Genomic DNA, 14,109 nt, shown 5'->3' on the forward strand with positions numbered 1-14,109 from the left:
TTTTTTCTCAGCAATTAAAAGTAACAAAAGCATGGTGCATGTTAAACTGCTTTTTTCCATGATAGTCAACTTTAAAATAAGAATCAATAGTGTTTGCTGATGGAATTTTATCAAGGATCCTTTTCTGTTCCAGACATGAGCTTGATACTTTCACTCTTCAGTTGCATCTAATCATTGTGATAAGCCTTATGAGGTAGGATTTACCCTCCTCTTTTTATAGTTGGAGAAACGGAGGCTCACAGACACAAAACAACTTGCTCAGAGTTACCTAGGTTGTAAGGTGCAGAGATGGGGCTTGACCTCAGCTTCTTGGGTTCAAGATTGGGACTCTTTTTCTTCATACAATATTTCTTCAGTTGCACTGGCTACCTTCTCCTTTCTATTTTTCTAAGGACCACTTACTTTTGGGGGGTGCAAAATTATACAAGCATATTTTTTTCTGCCTTCATCTGAGTTTATTGCCCCTTAAGTGTCCTGACTTTGCAAAGGGCAGACATGTAGCTACCACAAAGGGATTTAGGACTTCCCTTTGGGTAATGAAGAGGGAGGAGGGCTATATCCCATCTACTTTACATGTTTTTGTTTATTTAATCAGGCATAATCCTATGCAAAGGGAGAGACAAAGATGAAAAGTCATGTCTCTGCCTTCCAAAGGTTCGTGGTGACACTGGCATGCAAGCAATCAGCCCCAGCCCAATGTGATCCATGTTCTAATGGGGTGAGAAGAAATTCTAGTAGGAGCATGGAGCAAGGAGACCTTCATTCTACTTGAGGTATTGAGATGACAATGAAGAGCACACCATGGACTAGGACTTTATGACATGGGTTGAGGGGCCCTTCTTAGCTCCTTTCCTCTGTCTTGGCTGGAAAGGAAAGATTGCATCTGGTAGCATGCTTTTGGGCTTGTAAGGGCTTGCTCAGTCACAGAGCCATCAATTCTCCACTGAGGTGACTAATGCTATGAGTGGTATTTGCATCTACTCTAAAAGTATTAGGAACAAACTTGCTCTTGCAGTAATGGGTGTTGCTGGCCATTATCCGCATTTTCTTGTTTGGACTTATGCTTTAATAATCTACTGTTTGGTTTTTATTCTCTACTTTTCTTGGAGCCTAACTCCAAATTGTTTTATAAGGATAAATAATGGCTAAGGAAGGCTTTAAGGTGAGCATGGAAGGGTGTCATAGAAAAAAAGAGATAATTCTAGGAGACGGGGAATCTACAAGAGGAACAACCTCCGCCTACTCTGTACCTTCAGGTTGGGTATAGATGAGTATAAGGAAAGGTGAAAAAACATTGCTAAGGTTGAATACTGATGACCACCAGGTCCCAATAAATCTGCAAATGTTAAGATTCTTTGGTTATGCTCATTTGACAGAGATTAGAGAAAGAGGGAACAGGTTGGGCTTGAGAGGGAGATCAATTTTGTAGTAAAAGCCAGGTTTTGGACTAAGGTTGGAAAGAAATTAAAAGGAAGTACAGCTTGGTGGAAAGACTATAGGCTCAAGAGACTTAGTGGTTGAAAGCTCAGGCTCCTGAATCTTCCAGATGTGAGTTTGAATCCTGGCTCTGCCTCTTCCTAGCTGTGGGACCTTAGGCAGGTTACAACCTCTCTGAAACTTAGTTTTCTCATGTGTATGATGAGGATAATATTTGTGCCCATAGGATTACTATAACAACAAAGTGAGTTCTCTACATGCCTAGCATATCAAGAGTACTCAATAAATGATAGCAGTTGTTTTGCTTTCATAGGAGACTATTACTAGCTACTTGATCGTAGTTAGGTCAGCTTTACTTCTTTGAGCCAGTTTTCTCAACTGTAAGTGGGGACAATACCACCATTGAAGGCAAGGATTTTGCATGGATTAAATTAGATTAGCTATACAAAGAATCTGGTAAAATAAAAGAGGCTTAAGAAGTGGTAGTATTACTAGGTAACAACCTCTCAGGAAATGGCAGGCGTGGAAGATGGGGTATCTACTCTTCTGTATTCAAGGCCGTTTGAGAAGTCTCAAGCCTAAAATGTAGATGGCATAAAAGAGTTCAGAGCTATATTTTCAACCCACAACCTGTCCCTACCATGCCAAACACCTAGGAAGAGGCAAACTAACCTCAAGGTCTAGCTCAATTCTCATTCTGTCCATGAAGCCTTCTGACAATCCTACCCCAGTTAGCCCTCCCTTGTTTCACATATTTTGGCACCCAAGATTGGCCCTCTAATGTGGATGCTGGTTTATAGTATTCACACTTATTTCCCATGAATATGACTTATATCCCCAACTCAGTTTTGAGCTCCTAGAGGGCAGGGGTCATTTGTGTGCCTTGTTTTTTTTTTTTTTTTTTTTTTTTTTTTTTTTTTTTTTTTTGTGAGAGTGTAAGCTTGGGCTATAATGGGCTATTATATATAATAGCACTTTTTGTGGACTTTTTCACTTGATATTATTTTGTATGCCTGTTTTTGTTTTGACCTTGTCTAAATTTTTGGCAGTTCACACATAATATGTATTGGTTAAATGCTTGTATGAATTGAATTGTTTGTTTAGCCTTTGTGGTTAGGTTTGATTTTTTTTCTGATAAGATGCATGCTTTTGTGCCAATTGCTTTTTCTTAAGGTTTTTTTTTGTTGTTGTTGTTGTTCCCCTCTTGGATTAGTCCATTTGGGCCTGTTCCCAAAAGCAGAATTACTGGATCAACAAGTATGAACTGTCTCATATGTATGATTTTGTATTTCATCCATATTATTCCAGAATCCTTGATGCCCTCTAGATAAAATAAACCCAGTTCACATTACCACCTGCAATGTGTGAGTTTACCTGTTTCACTATAGTCCTACTATAACCATCTTATTTAAAAAGTATTTATATTTATTTTGTACTGACAAGGAAACTAAAGACACAGAGGCAGGAAGGTGAGTTAGAAGACAACTATAATAGTCAAGGCCTAAGTGAAAAGACCTGGATTTCAGTGATGATAAATTTAAACAATTCAAATTCATCATCATAAGACATTTAGTAAGCACCTACTATGTACCTGGCCCTGCACTAAATATATTAGTACCTGATTTAATCCTCCCACTATCTCTGTAAGATAATATATTGTGGATCTTTATTATATAGCTGGGGAAACTGAGACCTAGGTAATTGATATGACACACCCAAAATATCTGAAACTCCAGAGCTGGGGTTCAAATATAGTCTGAAGGGATAGTTGCCAGAAAAATTACAAAAAAAAAAAAAAATAGTCAGAGTTGTTAGTCACCAAGAAGAAATGGAGGCCAAGGAAGTTGGCCCAGGTAACTCTCATATTGGGTGCCTGTTCATGAGTAGTGTTCTGTTTGGCTAACCATCCAAGTTCCTGGTATCATTTTCTCTTCTAGGGGATGCTGACAGTTTCAGCAAAGTGCGGCCTCCAGGAGAAAAGCCAACCATCATCCGCCCCCCAGTGAGGCCCCCAGATCCTCCCTGCCGGGCAGCTACTCCCCAAAAGCCAGAACCAAAGCCAGATATTGTGGCTGGCAATGCAGGGGAAATCACATCATCTGTGTAAGTAGGGTTGTACCTCAAACTTGACTGAAGGCCTGTCCTAGGCCACTAGGAATGCTTTCAGGATCACCATATTAAGGGTATACAGTGCACAACCCTGGGGCATCCTTCACTTTATAGTCTAGGGAAATATCATAAGCCAGCCCTGTTGGGAGTATTCCACTCAATGCTCAAAGCTGAGGGATTTCTCTAAAGTTGAAACCTTTGATTCTTAGTACCTGCTAGGAGACCTATTTTTCTTAACTTCCTTTATCTCTGTATGGTGATATTATTACCTTCTGATTTTAGCTTCCTTGGCTCAGGACATTTAAACAAAATTTTCTTGTTATGTCTACTGGTTTTAAAAGTAATTTAATGAACAGATTTGTTCATTGTACTTATGCTTGAGGCTTTTATTTTAAGCAAAGGGTATGATTTAAAATTTTTTCAAAATGACTTGGGTTCCCCAGAGAGCCTCTTACAGGGTAGGAGCTGAGCTGATGTCCAACAGGCCTTCCTGAGGCTGGGCTGCAAGCCAAGGAACCAGGGAAGGAGCAGCTAGGGTAGGACCACAGCAGTGCTCAGGGACCAGCTTTGCTTGGCCACAACGCACTTGCCTGTCCTCTCTTTATTGACTGGGACTGCTCTCAGTATACTGCCTCTTGGTCTTCCTTTTTCTTGTGTTTCTTGTTTTCCATAATTGTAAAATTGGAGAAAAAGAAGAACAAAGCCTCCACAGCTTTGACTAATTAGCTCAGTATATTTACAAAAAGCCAACAATTATACTTTGAAATCAAGACTGGTTTCATTTATTTCCCCCAAGAAGAGCCTGACTCAGCAACATACTCAGAGCATTCTGAAGCAGTGGGGATAAAGAGTGTCAGCTATGGCCTTAGGGGTGCCTATGGGCTCTGGGCCATTTCACATTCGGATGTGTAGGGCCTTTGCCAGCAAAGTCAGGGGCTGGCATTGGTGTCTCATCTGGTTCAGAGTCTCCTGTCCTTTCTGTTGGCCACTGGTTCTCACATGTTTACCAAAGCAACTTATGGGACTTGGTTGGCTTCTGTTTGCAGGGTGGCTTCCAGGACCAGGTTTTTTGAAACAGCTTCCCGGAAAACAGGAAGGTAAGAGATAGAGGTGGCAAAAGAGAAACCAAATCGCCTTTTAATAACTGCATCCTTAGCATGCAATTGTGCTCACTCTAGCATTCTCTTTTTTGTTTCTCTACAGATCTGTCTCTGTCTGTCACTTTCTCTCCCCCAACTCTGTCTCTCCATCCCTATCTGTCTCTCACCTGTTCACCTGTGTTGTCTATTTGTCTCTCTCATATTCTTTTTCTCACTTGGTGTCTCTGTCCCTCTTTCTTTCTTTCTTTCTTCTTTCTTTCTTTCTTTCTTTTCTTTTCTTTTTTTCTTTTCTTTCTTTCCTTCTTTCCTTCTTTCCTTCTTTCCTTCCTTCCTTCCTTCCTTCCTCCTTCCTTTCTTCCTTCCTTCCTTCTTCCCACTTTCCCTCTTTCTTTTTTTTCTTTTCTTTTCTTTCTTTTGAGATGGAGTCTTACTCTGTTGCCCAGGCTGGAGTGCAGTGGCACGATCTTGGCTCACTGCAACCTCTGCCTCCCGGGTTCAAGTGATCCTCCCACCTCAGCCTCCCTAGTAGCTGGGACTACAGGTACGCGCCATCATGCCCAGCTAATTTTTGTATTTTTCAGTAGAGACAGGGTTTTGCTATGTTGGCCAGGCTGGTCTCAAACTCCTGACCTCAGGTGATCCATCCACCTCAGCCTCCTAAAGTGCTGGGATTACAGGCGTGAGCCACTGTACCCAGCCAGTGTCTGTGTCATTCTCAATCTCTTTCTGTCTCTCTGTGTTTCTCTGCCTGTGTCCCCATAGTTGTCTTTATCTGTCCGTTTCTCTGTTCATGTCACTCTATATGTCTCTGTTTTTCTCTTCCTGTGTCTCTTTGTATCTCTTGTCTCTTTGCCTCTCCATTTCTTCATCTCTCTCTGTGCTCCTCTTTCTCTTTTCTCTCACAAGCACATATGTATGTGCACACTTGTGTGTGCATGTGCATGCGAATACACACCAAGCAGTATCTCAAAGACTTTACACCCAATGTGGCTCTATTTTTTTGTTAGTTTACTTATTTAGATTCCATTATATACTCAAAGGGCAGCTGACAGGGATATGTAGAATATTATACTCTAACATAAACAGCCTTTGGGCCCCCATTTCGAGGGTAAACACTGGACTTAAGCAATGGTTCTTAAAGTGGCTGCACATCTAAGTCACCTGGAAACGTGGAGAAAAAAGTCACATATTCCTGAATTTCATTCTAGACCCATTAAAACAGAATCTCTAGTAGTGAGGCCTGGGAATATGACTTTTTGTTTTATTTTGTTTTTTCCCTCCCTCCCTTTCTTCTTTTCCATTAGTTTGTTATTAAAACTTCTCAAGTGCTGGTGCAGACTGTCCAAGGCCTGCAATTTAGGACCCTTTGGACTAGAACATCTGGAGAAATATTTGATTAGCCTTCAGGGACACTTTTGTTGGTTATCAGAGAGTTTGAAATTGTTCTTCCTAACAGGTGACAGAAGCAGAACTCTTCTAGGTGGTCAGTTAAAAGCAGAACAATATACCTTTCCCAGTAGTGGAGTTGGGGTGGATTTGCCATCCTCTAGTCAAAACTATGGGGACTGACTCACTAGGACATGATTCTGCACAGCAGTTCATTCTAGCTCTGCTTGTCAGTGAGCCACCTGGAACCTCAGACTGGGCCAAGTTCTCCTTAGACAATAATTTACCATTCATTCTACCATAGCAGATGAAAGTCAGATCAAGGCACCAGATTTCTGTTACCAATAGCATGAAGATAAAAGTTTTCACCTCAGAAATTTTTAAAGTAAGCTTAACCAAATATCTCCCTTGAGAAAAGAAAAAAAAGAAAAGAAAAGAAGAAGGAGAAGAAGAGAGTCTCAAATATTCTTAATAAGGTGGCCTATGCCTCCCTAGAATAAACCACTTGAGAAGTAAATAACAAGGAAATAGAACGATGTAAACTGGAATGAACTGAATATGTCTATAGGAAAGCTTTTAGAGGAGGTGATATATGAGCTGGGGCTTGAAAAAAGAATAGAACTAGACAGAAACAATGTTGTGGGGGGAGTTATTGATCTGCAAGCTTGGACAGGAAACCAAGGTATTGAGAAGGAAATATGTAAGAAGCAGGAAGAAAGTCCAATAGAATTTTTAAGGCAGGTAGACTTACAAGAGGGAAGCTATAGCCAAACTGGTATTGAGAGTGTGAAAAGATGGGTAGCCACTACCAATGGGCTGGGCTTTGTCAGCCAGTGCTCAAGGAAGCCTTAGATCAACCACACCCTACAAGGGCTATGACCAAAGCAGGCACTTCAGGCTAGAGTATCACTCTACCCACCCCGTGTCTGGTCTTCTAGAACCAAATTTAATCCTGTTCTTTATTCCTAGATTCCATTTTGGCAGGAATGTAGGTAAGACCAAAGTAGGTACACCTGCTCTCCAGTATGTCGTGAGCTAACATCCTGGGTACCTACAGGCTCCTCCCACTCAGCATCCACATAGGGAAAGCATCCCTTCCATCTAGGCCTCCACCTTGTAACCACCACTTGCATCAGTGCTTCCACAGGCTGGCCTCTGCTCAAGATCCTCAGACCAGTCACACAGTCAGTCCCATCTGTGGTCATTGTTGCTAAGTTTTTCTCTCATCTCTAATGAAAATGATGATCTTTTTAAACTTTGTCTTGCCCCTTTTTGGTCCCCATTTGTATACCTGACTACAGCCTAGCATTTGAATGACATCAACCCCTTATTCATTTCCCTTACACAATTTAAACATAATAACTAAGAAGAAAATGAGTAATGGCTCATCAAGAACATAAAGGAGGGGAGGACATTTCAAAGAGGCCCAACAGCTTATGGTTTCAGAAGTTATTAGCATTCCACTTTGGCTAGAATGTGGCAGTGAAAAGAGGGAAGCTTAGCTGGGGGTGAGACCAGAAAGAGGAATTGGAGCCAGATTGTGAAGGCATTGTATAACATACTAAGGTGCTTGGTCTTTATACTGCAGTCCATATGTGGATGAGTCATAAAAAGGGGGCAAGAACTTCAAGCATGACAGTCACATTCTGAGCTGACCAAGTTGTAGAAAGATCACTTTGGTAGTGGGAAAGATAGATGGGAGAGTAAAGACTGGAGACCAGTTAAGGAGACTAATTGTCCTGACAAGAGTTGGGTAAGCCCTGGCCTATGGCATTCCCAGTGGGAATGGAATAGAAGGGACAGATTTGAGAAAGACTCAATAAGACCTTGCTACGTTTTCAACATGGAACATTGATGAACTGAGAAAGAGAAAAGTCTAACTTGGGCACTTAAGTAGATGGTACAATAATTAATCATGGAGAAGCAGGTTTTATGGGAAAGATGCTGTGCTCAATTTTGGACACAGTGATTTTGAAGACATAGTTGTTAAATTTGTACAAATTTTAAAAAGACACTTAGAGACTTAGGTAGAGATGTTCAGTGGGTAACTGCAACTTAGGCTAGCAGTTGGAGCTGGATGTACGTATACATAGATTTTGGGGTAGAACTGTGAGTACAGCCACTATATAAGTCTTGGTGGGGGGGCTATTCACATACGCTACAATGTGAATAGTAGCCTGTTGCGGGGAGGTCCCTAGTATTTGGTGGCAATTGAAACCATGGATGGGAATAAGATCCTCCAGGGAGTAAGTGTAAACAGACTGGAGAGAAGAGATAAACAGAGGGTTGAGGACATAGCCCTGGGGACCAACTGTTATACGCAATGCTCTGGCCACACTATAGTGGGTTTCATTTGCCAAGATTTTCTTGTCCCCCAGCTGTCCCCAGACAAGGGTAATTTAGAACTAATCCAAGCACATCAAGAGGCTGGACAAGGTTGGTTTGGTCTTCTAGGCAAAGGAGGATTCATCTTTCACATGGTACTTGTCTGTGTCCTCACCCTTATCCCTGTTAGAGATCATCACAGTATGTAGTTTGTGGTCTGCAGCCAGCTTCCCTGGGTTCTCCAAGCTTCACATAGTCTGGTACTCAGAGAATTGTTCTGGTGCCTGAAGGATGTCTTCACGTCTGGGATGCTGGGCTCTTTAAGCCTGCCAGAGAAGGAGCCCCAACTATAAGCATGGAGCTAGATGTTTTGAAACATCTGGGCTGAATCACTTCTCCGTTTTTCAAATGGCCTCTTTAGCACTGGCCTGGAAGGGTCCCCCATTCCCCTAATTTACCTTTCCAGTCCTGATTTCTAGAATCTTAGTGAAATGTCTTTCTTTATCCACAGTTCTCAAGGCAGACTTCCTGGAGATGAAAGTTGAGGCTACAGGTATGTAGTCCCTATCCCTGATTACAGAACCTTGTTCCACATAAGCCTTCATTACGGGATCTGATATTTTGAGGACTGGAATAACATGTAGATCAGAAGGGTGGGAACTCACTTCTATGCCTCAGTTCAATACCCTATCACTGCATGACCCTTAAATTAGTGACTTTCAATTCCAAGGTTTTGTGTGATTTTAAGTAACCTTCCTCTTTCGTTTCTTTTTTTTCCTAGCCAAACTATGACATGCTTTCACAGATTGCCTTTGAATCAAATTTATTAAGAATCCTAGGCTGTGACATTTTGGGAAAGTACATTTCCTTCTCTGAGCCTCAGTTTCCCAGTTTCTAAAGTGAGAAGGTTGGAACCTTCTAACTTTGACACCTCTCAGGCCTTTAAGGAAACCAGGAACCTCCTTTTTGATATTTTAACAGATACTATCTATAGATGGATTCATTCCTACAGACCAAATCATTATTTCAGTCTTACCTACCTGAACCTTCATTCTTAGTCCTTTATGTTTGTCCAATGCAAAGCACTTTCACATTCATTATTTCATTTGATGCATATCACATGCCAGGAGAAGGGAGGATAACATGTGTTCTAACTCACAAATAAAGGAACTGAAGTTCAGAGGGGATAAGTGACTTGCAAAGGTCACGGAGACTCAGATATCAGGGAAATTCCTTTCTCTACCGTAGGAGTTCTGATTGTTTGACTATCAGATTGCTGGCATGATGTGACCTGATACACACATAAATGAGATCCAAGTATCTGGAGCTTGGCTTTTCATGTGCTCCCTAACCTTCTTTTTTTCCCTGTCACTGCCAGTCCTCAGAGGTCCATGGGTAGATAAGCTTCTCCTTATCAGCCCCTGTGGAGGTGAAGTCCCTGTTAAAAGGAAGTTTGTAGTTATTATACGACCATAAAGGCAGTGGGCATGATGTGGGAAGTAAGCTCAGAGGTCCTAGTATCAGGCTTCTATTTCTCCATGTAGATTTTGGGGAATTTGAGTTTAGGTCAAAGGCACAAAGTGTCCAACCCTGGTCATAGCACCATCTTAGGCCTGTTTCATGAGATCTGACTTGTAAGAGCCTTTGCCCAGCAATCCCCTGTTGCTCAGAAGATGAGCTACCAATTATAGGCTTACCTACCTACCAAGAGAAGCCCCACTGATCAGTGGCTGGTAAGTATTTGACCAGTCCTGGCTAATTCCCTACTCTCTTCTTTCTCTTTCAGGTTTTAAAAGCCTTGGCCTCAGAGGACCCTTTGCAGGTTCTGAAACAGTCTTTCTTCTTCAAACCTTTGTGTGTGGAGTCATTTTGTGTTGAAGAGCAGCTCCTTCCTAGCCTTGCACTTTCAGGCTCTCTCTGGGAGACCATAAAATAAGGAGCATGTGTCCTAGACAGTTGTTTATATCTCCTTTGTATTCAGTCTTCATCCCCTCAGAAGGTCTGTTTTGAGTTCCTGTAACACTGTGAAGAGCTAGACTCCCTCAAGCCAGACTCTGCCAAAACCAAGATATCCACTTACCTGAGTCGAAGAGGGGAGCTCAGTTTTCAACTCTACCCTGAACTTCCTGCTTCCTCAGAGGGCCATTGAACTCTGAGAGTTTTGGGGGTAAAGACTGATCTCAGGGGTCTTACCTTGAACTGAAGGCCACTTGAGTTGGGGCCATTGCTTACCTTGGTTGGAGGAAAATAGAAATGTTTGCTGAACATTGGAGAATCTCAACATGTCTCCTACTGAGGATACGGACACTGGTGCCATGTTGGCGCTCTGGTGCTTCAGTATGTTGCCAAGAGCCTGCCTGCTCCTGCGGGGCCATGAGTGGGATGAGTGATGCCCCCACAGCCCCTCCATGTGGACTTAGGAAGGTGGCCTTCCTGCTCTTACACGCAGCCACTTAGGACAAATCTGCAAAGCATGTTTTGCATGTCAAAGCCTAGGTCTATATGGATTATTCTTTCTCCCTTTTTTTTTTTTTTTTTGACAGCTTCCTTTCCAAGCAATCAAGAAACAAACAAAAGCTGAACACATTCTTTAAAAAAAAGGGAGACTGTGTTTGGTCCTGCAGGAGTTCTATTTTGGGGTCAAATGCTAGAAAAATTGTTAACGTGGATTGAGGCCAGGCAGCTGTCACTGTTGCTTCATGTTTGCCTTCTGCACATAAACTATTTTATCTCCTGAAAAAAGCAATTCTTAACCAGTGTCCATGGACTCAGAAACTCCATGATGCGCCAGAGATGGTATGCACAATTCCATGACAACATGTCCTTTCTGGGGAGATAATCCATAATGTTCTGCTAAATTTCAAATGGGCTGGTGACCCAAAAAAGTTAAGAACCACAGCACTTGAGTAAAATACCCTTTTTGCAATCCATATAAGCCCTTGATTGGAACGGCTTTTCAAAATCATTTAGTCTAACTGCCCAGTTTCCAGTTGGGGGAACTGAGGCAGAGCAAGGTAATGATCACACCAGGACAAGATCTCAGGTCCCGGGCTCCTATGCAAGTTTTTTTTTCTCCATTATATCACACTTATCTAGTAAGGGACCTTGTGGTTTGCGGCTTTAGTGGCCATCATTTCTGGGGGTTGGCTTTTACCCTGTTTCTTGAGTATTTGCCACCAAGTGAAAAATGTTAAGACATAATCCCTTGCCAGGTCCCTTTCATTTGCTATCTCTATTATTGGAAAGGACCTAAAAATTGGTGTAATGGGGCAGAAATCTGAGGAATGGACATTTCTGATTCCTGTTTGTTGAAGGGAAGTTGCTGGAAAGAGCATCGGTACTTGTTTCTGTGCAGATGCCTGGGCCATAGCTTGTCTGTAGAGTCTGTATAATTATAATGTTGCCCAGTGTGAGGGAAAGAGCTTTCCTACTTGCACTCTTCTACCAAGGCCCTATTAGTGCACTGAGTATAGTACTGACAGAGAAACCTAGATAAAGAGATAGAGAGTGAGTGCACGCACACTCATGCGCAAACCTCACTCAGAGATGCATTTGAAACAGTGCTACTGAAAGGCAGTAGTCATTTTCAAGACTGAATTCCAAACATGGTTTATTGGTGAGTTAGGAACATATAAGGCCAAGTACACTGAGAGCCTTTTTGAAAGTAATTGAGTGGAAACTTGATGCCATTCTAAATCAAGGCATATCCAGGTGGCCCCATTGAACCCTCTCCACTGTACCCAGTCTCAAAGGCCAGGTTGCTAAGAAACCAGGAGTAAAAGAGTCAAGTGACCATCATTTATCCTGCTGCTTGCCCCCAACAGTAGTCTCTGTGAGGCCTTACTGACCTCACCTAGGAAGTGGTTTTATTTTTGAGCCCTGGTTTCAGGGCTGTGGCCTCCCTGCTCTATCCTGAATAAAGCAGACAGGTGTGCAGCTTTTGGCTGTGAAAGCGTGGCTAATTGAGCCACAGTCCCTTTAAAGAGACATGGTTTGACTCTGGTTTTCTTGAGGGAAAATGCCACAATCACCAATGCAAACATTGGAAGATTATTGAGAGCCCTAGAAAGTTGCTGTGATCCCAGTAGAAAATATGTCCCAGAAATGTCATGAGATTGCTGTGTGTTGCCTGGGACACAGATCAAAGGCCTATCGTGGAGAGCTGAGGACCACCAATCTGCCCAGAGGCCAGGGAGCAGTGGCTGAGTAGCTCTGCCCTTGCTCTGGTCTATACCTTAAGAATCCCAAAGAATGAATCTCAGCGCCTCTCTTTGGCACTCTGACTTAAAGTGCAAAAAGCTCCTGTGGCGAGGCATGCTATCATGGAATGAGACTGGTTTGGCCTAGGCTTGATGAATGGGTAGTCATTTTGCAGAGGCTATGGGAAGAGGGTGATCATAGAAGAGTGGCAACTATAGGAAATTATCAACATACCTTGGCCAGCAGGTTAGAGAATCTGGCAATGGATGAACTGAAACTGATGAACTGGCAGGGATAACAAAGAACCTAACATTTATTAAGCACATATTTATTAAGTGCTCAGTGTTTCATATACATGCAAGTATTATTCTCATTTTACAGAGAAAGAAATTATGTCCTGGGGGCTAAAGCAACCAGCTCAAGGGTACATAGAAGTAAATAAAAGAACTGTGATTTGAATCCAGGCCACTCTTAGCCCATGCTGTTTTCCCTTTGCCACACTGTGGTAGGTGTTTGAACAGAGGCCACATTGCTAGACTTGGCATGACTCTTGACTCTTGCCTGCCTACGAAATATTGAAAGGCAAACATTTGAAGGAGGGAGGGGATGCAGGTTCAGTTTATATGGAAATGCAAACTGGGCTGGAAGATATTGCTGAGTTAGGCTTTCTCTTCATATTGAGCTTACACATTTGGTAATGTTTTTAAGATGATCATCTAATTTTATTTTGTGAAGTGAAGGATTTGTGTTTTAGTTGGTAATTGTTAAGTCCTTGCCTTGCCATTTTTCAAAAAGTAAAAAGGTCCTCACAGATGTCTCCATACTTCGCCAAGGTTGTAGCATGGGCAGTTTCAGTTTCAGCCTAAGAGACTGGTGACATCCACAAATGCAGTTTTAGAAGGAGAAAAGGTCTTGGTGCCTCTGCAGTACTTGATGTATTGGGGTCAAATCTCTACAAATTTTTCCGTGGTGATAGCAAAATCAAGAGATGGCTTACAAAAAGAAATACTGAATTTTTATTTTTGAAGTTTTTGTTTTTTAAAAGGTTGGGGGTATTCAGTCACTGAGGGACAAAACTTAGCATCTAATTTCAATTATAGTGTCATGCGGAGTATTTCTAAGTAATTGGTTATCATGGGAAAGTATTGTCTTTTCAAGAAGTTCTTTGATTCTGTAATAACTAGAACAAATAAAGTAGTAAAAGAAGAAATAGTTCTGTGACTAGGAAAAAATTGCTTTTGAGAGAACGTAGATCAATTATACTACTTTTAAGGTAGCTGCAGATAAGTGGCCTTGACACATTACAAGCCCAGAAAAAATGTCAGAAATAATAAAAAATTTCAGAGAGAATCAAGATACCTTAAAGATAAGTTTTCAATAAAGAAAAGCCTTCATTTTCCTGGGGGAAATGAAGCATTTGATGCCAAGGGCATTAGTAGAGGGCTAGAAAGAGTGTCTGTGTGAAAGACATATGCTATATCAAAATAATAAAACAAATGAGATCCTGGGGCTCATTCATGTGACTTTCAATAAAGTATGTAGACTGTCTAAT

The 14,109-nt window shown here is 41.8% G+C and overlaps 1 protein-coding gene across 3 annotated transcripts in view; it reads left to right on the forward strand.

Annotated features, from left to right (window-relative positions):
* The window catches only part of OPHN1 (oligophrenin 1), a 400,049-nt gene extending 386,142 nt beyond the window's left edge, over positions 1 to 13,907 (forward strand). For all 3 annotated transcript variants that reach the window (XM_033200949.1, XM_033200948.1, XM_033200947.1), the window contains exons 22-25: positions 3,375 to 3,540; positions 4,593 to 4,643; positions 8,869 to 8,910; positions 10,144 to 13,907. In XM_033200949.1, coding sequence (XP_033056840.1) covers positions 3,375 to 3,540; positions 4,593 to 4,643; positions 8,869 to 8,902 — 251 coding nt within the window. In that variant the 3' untranslated portion in view covers positions 8,903 to 8,910; positions 10,144 to 13,907. The remainder of the gene's footprint in view (positions 1 to 3,374; positions 3,541 to 4,592; positions 4,644 to 8,868; positions 8,911 to 10,143) is intronic.
* The last annotated feature ends 202 nt before the right edge of the window (positions 13,908 to 14,109 follow it).

This window comes from Trachypithecus francoisi, unplaced genomic scaffold, assembly GCF_009764315.1.
Source record: "Trachypithecus francoisi isolate TF-2019V2 unplaced genomic scaffold, Tfra_2.0 Lachesis_group6, whole genome shotgun sequence".
NCBI lineage: Eukaryota > Metazoa > Chordata > Mammalia > Primates > Cercopithecidae > Trachypithecus > Trachypithecus francoisi.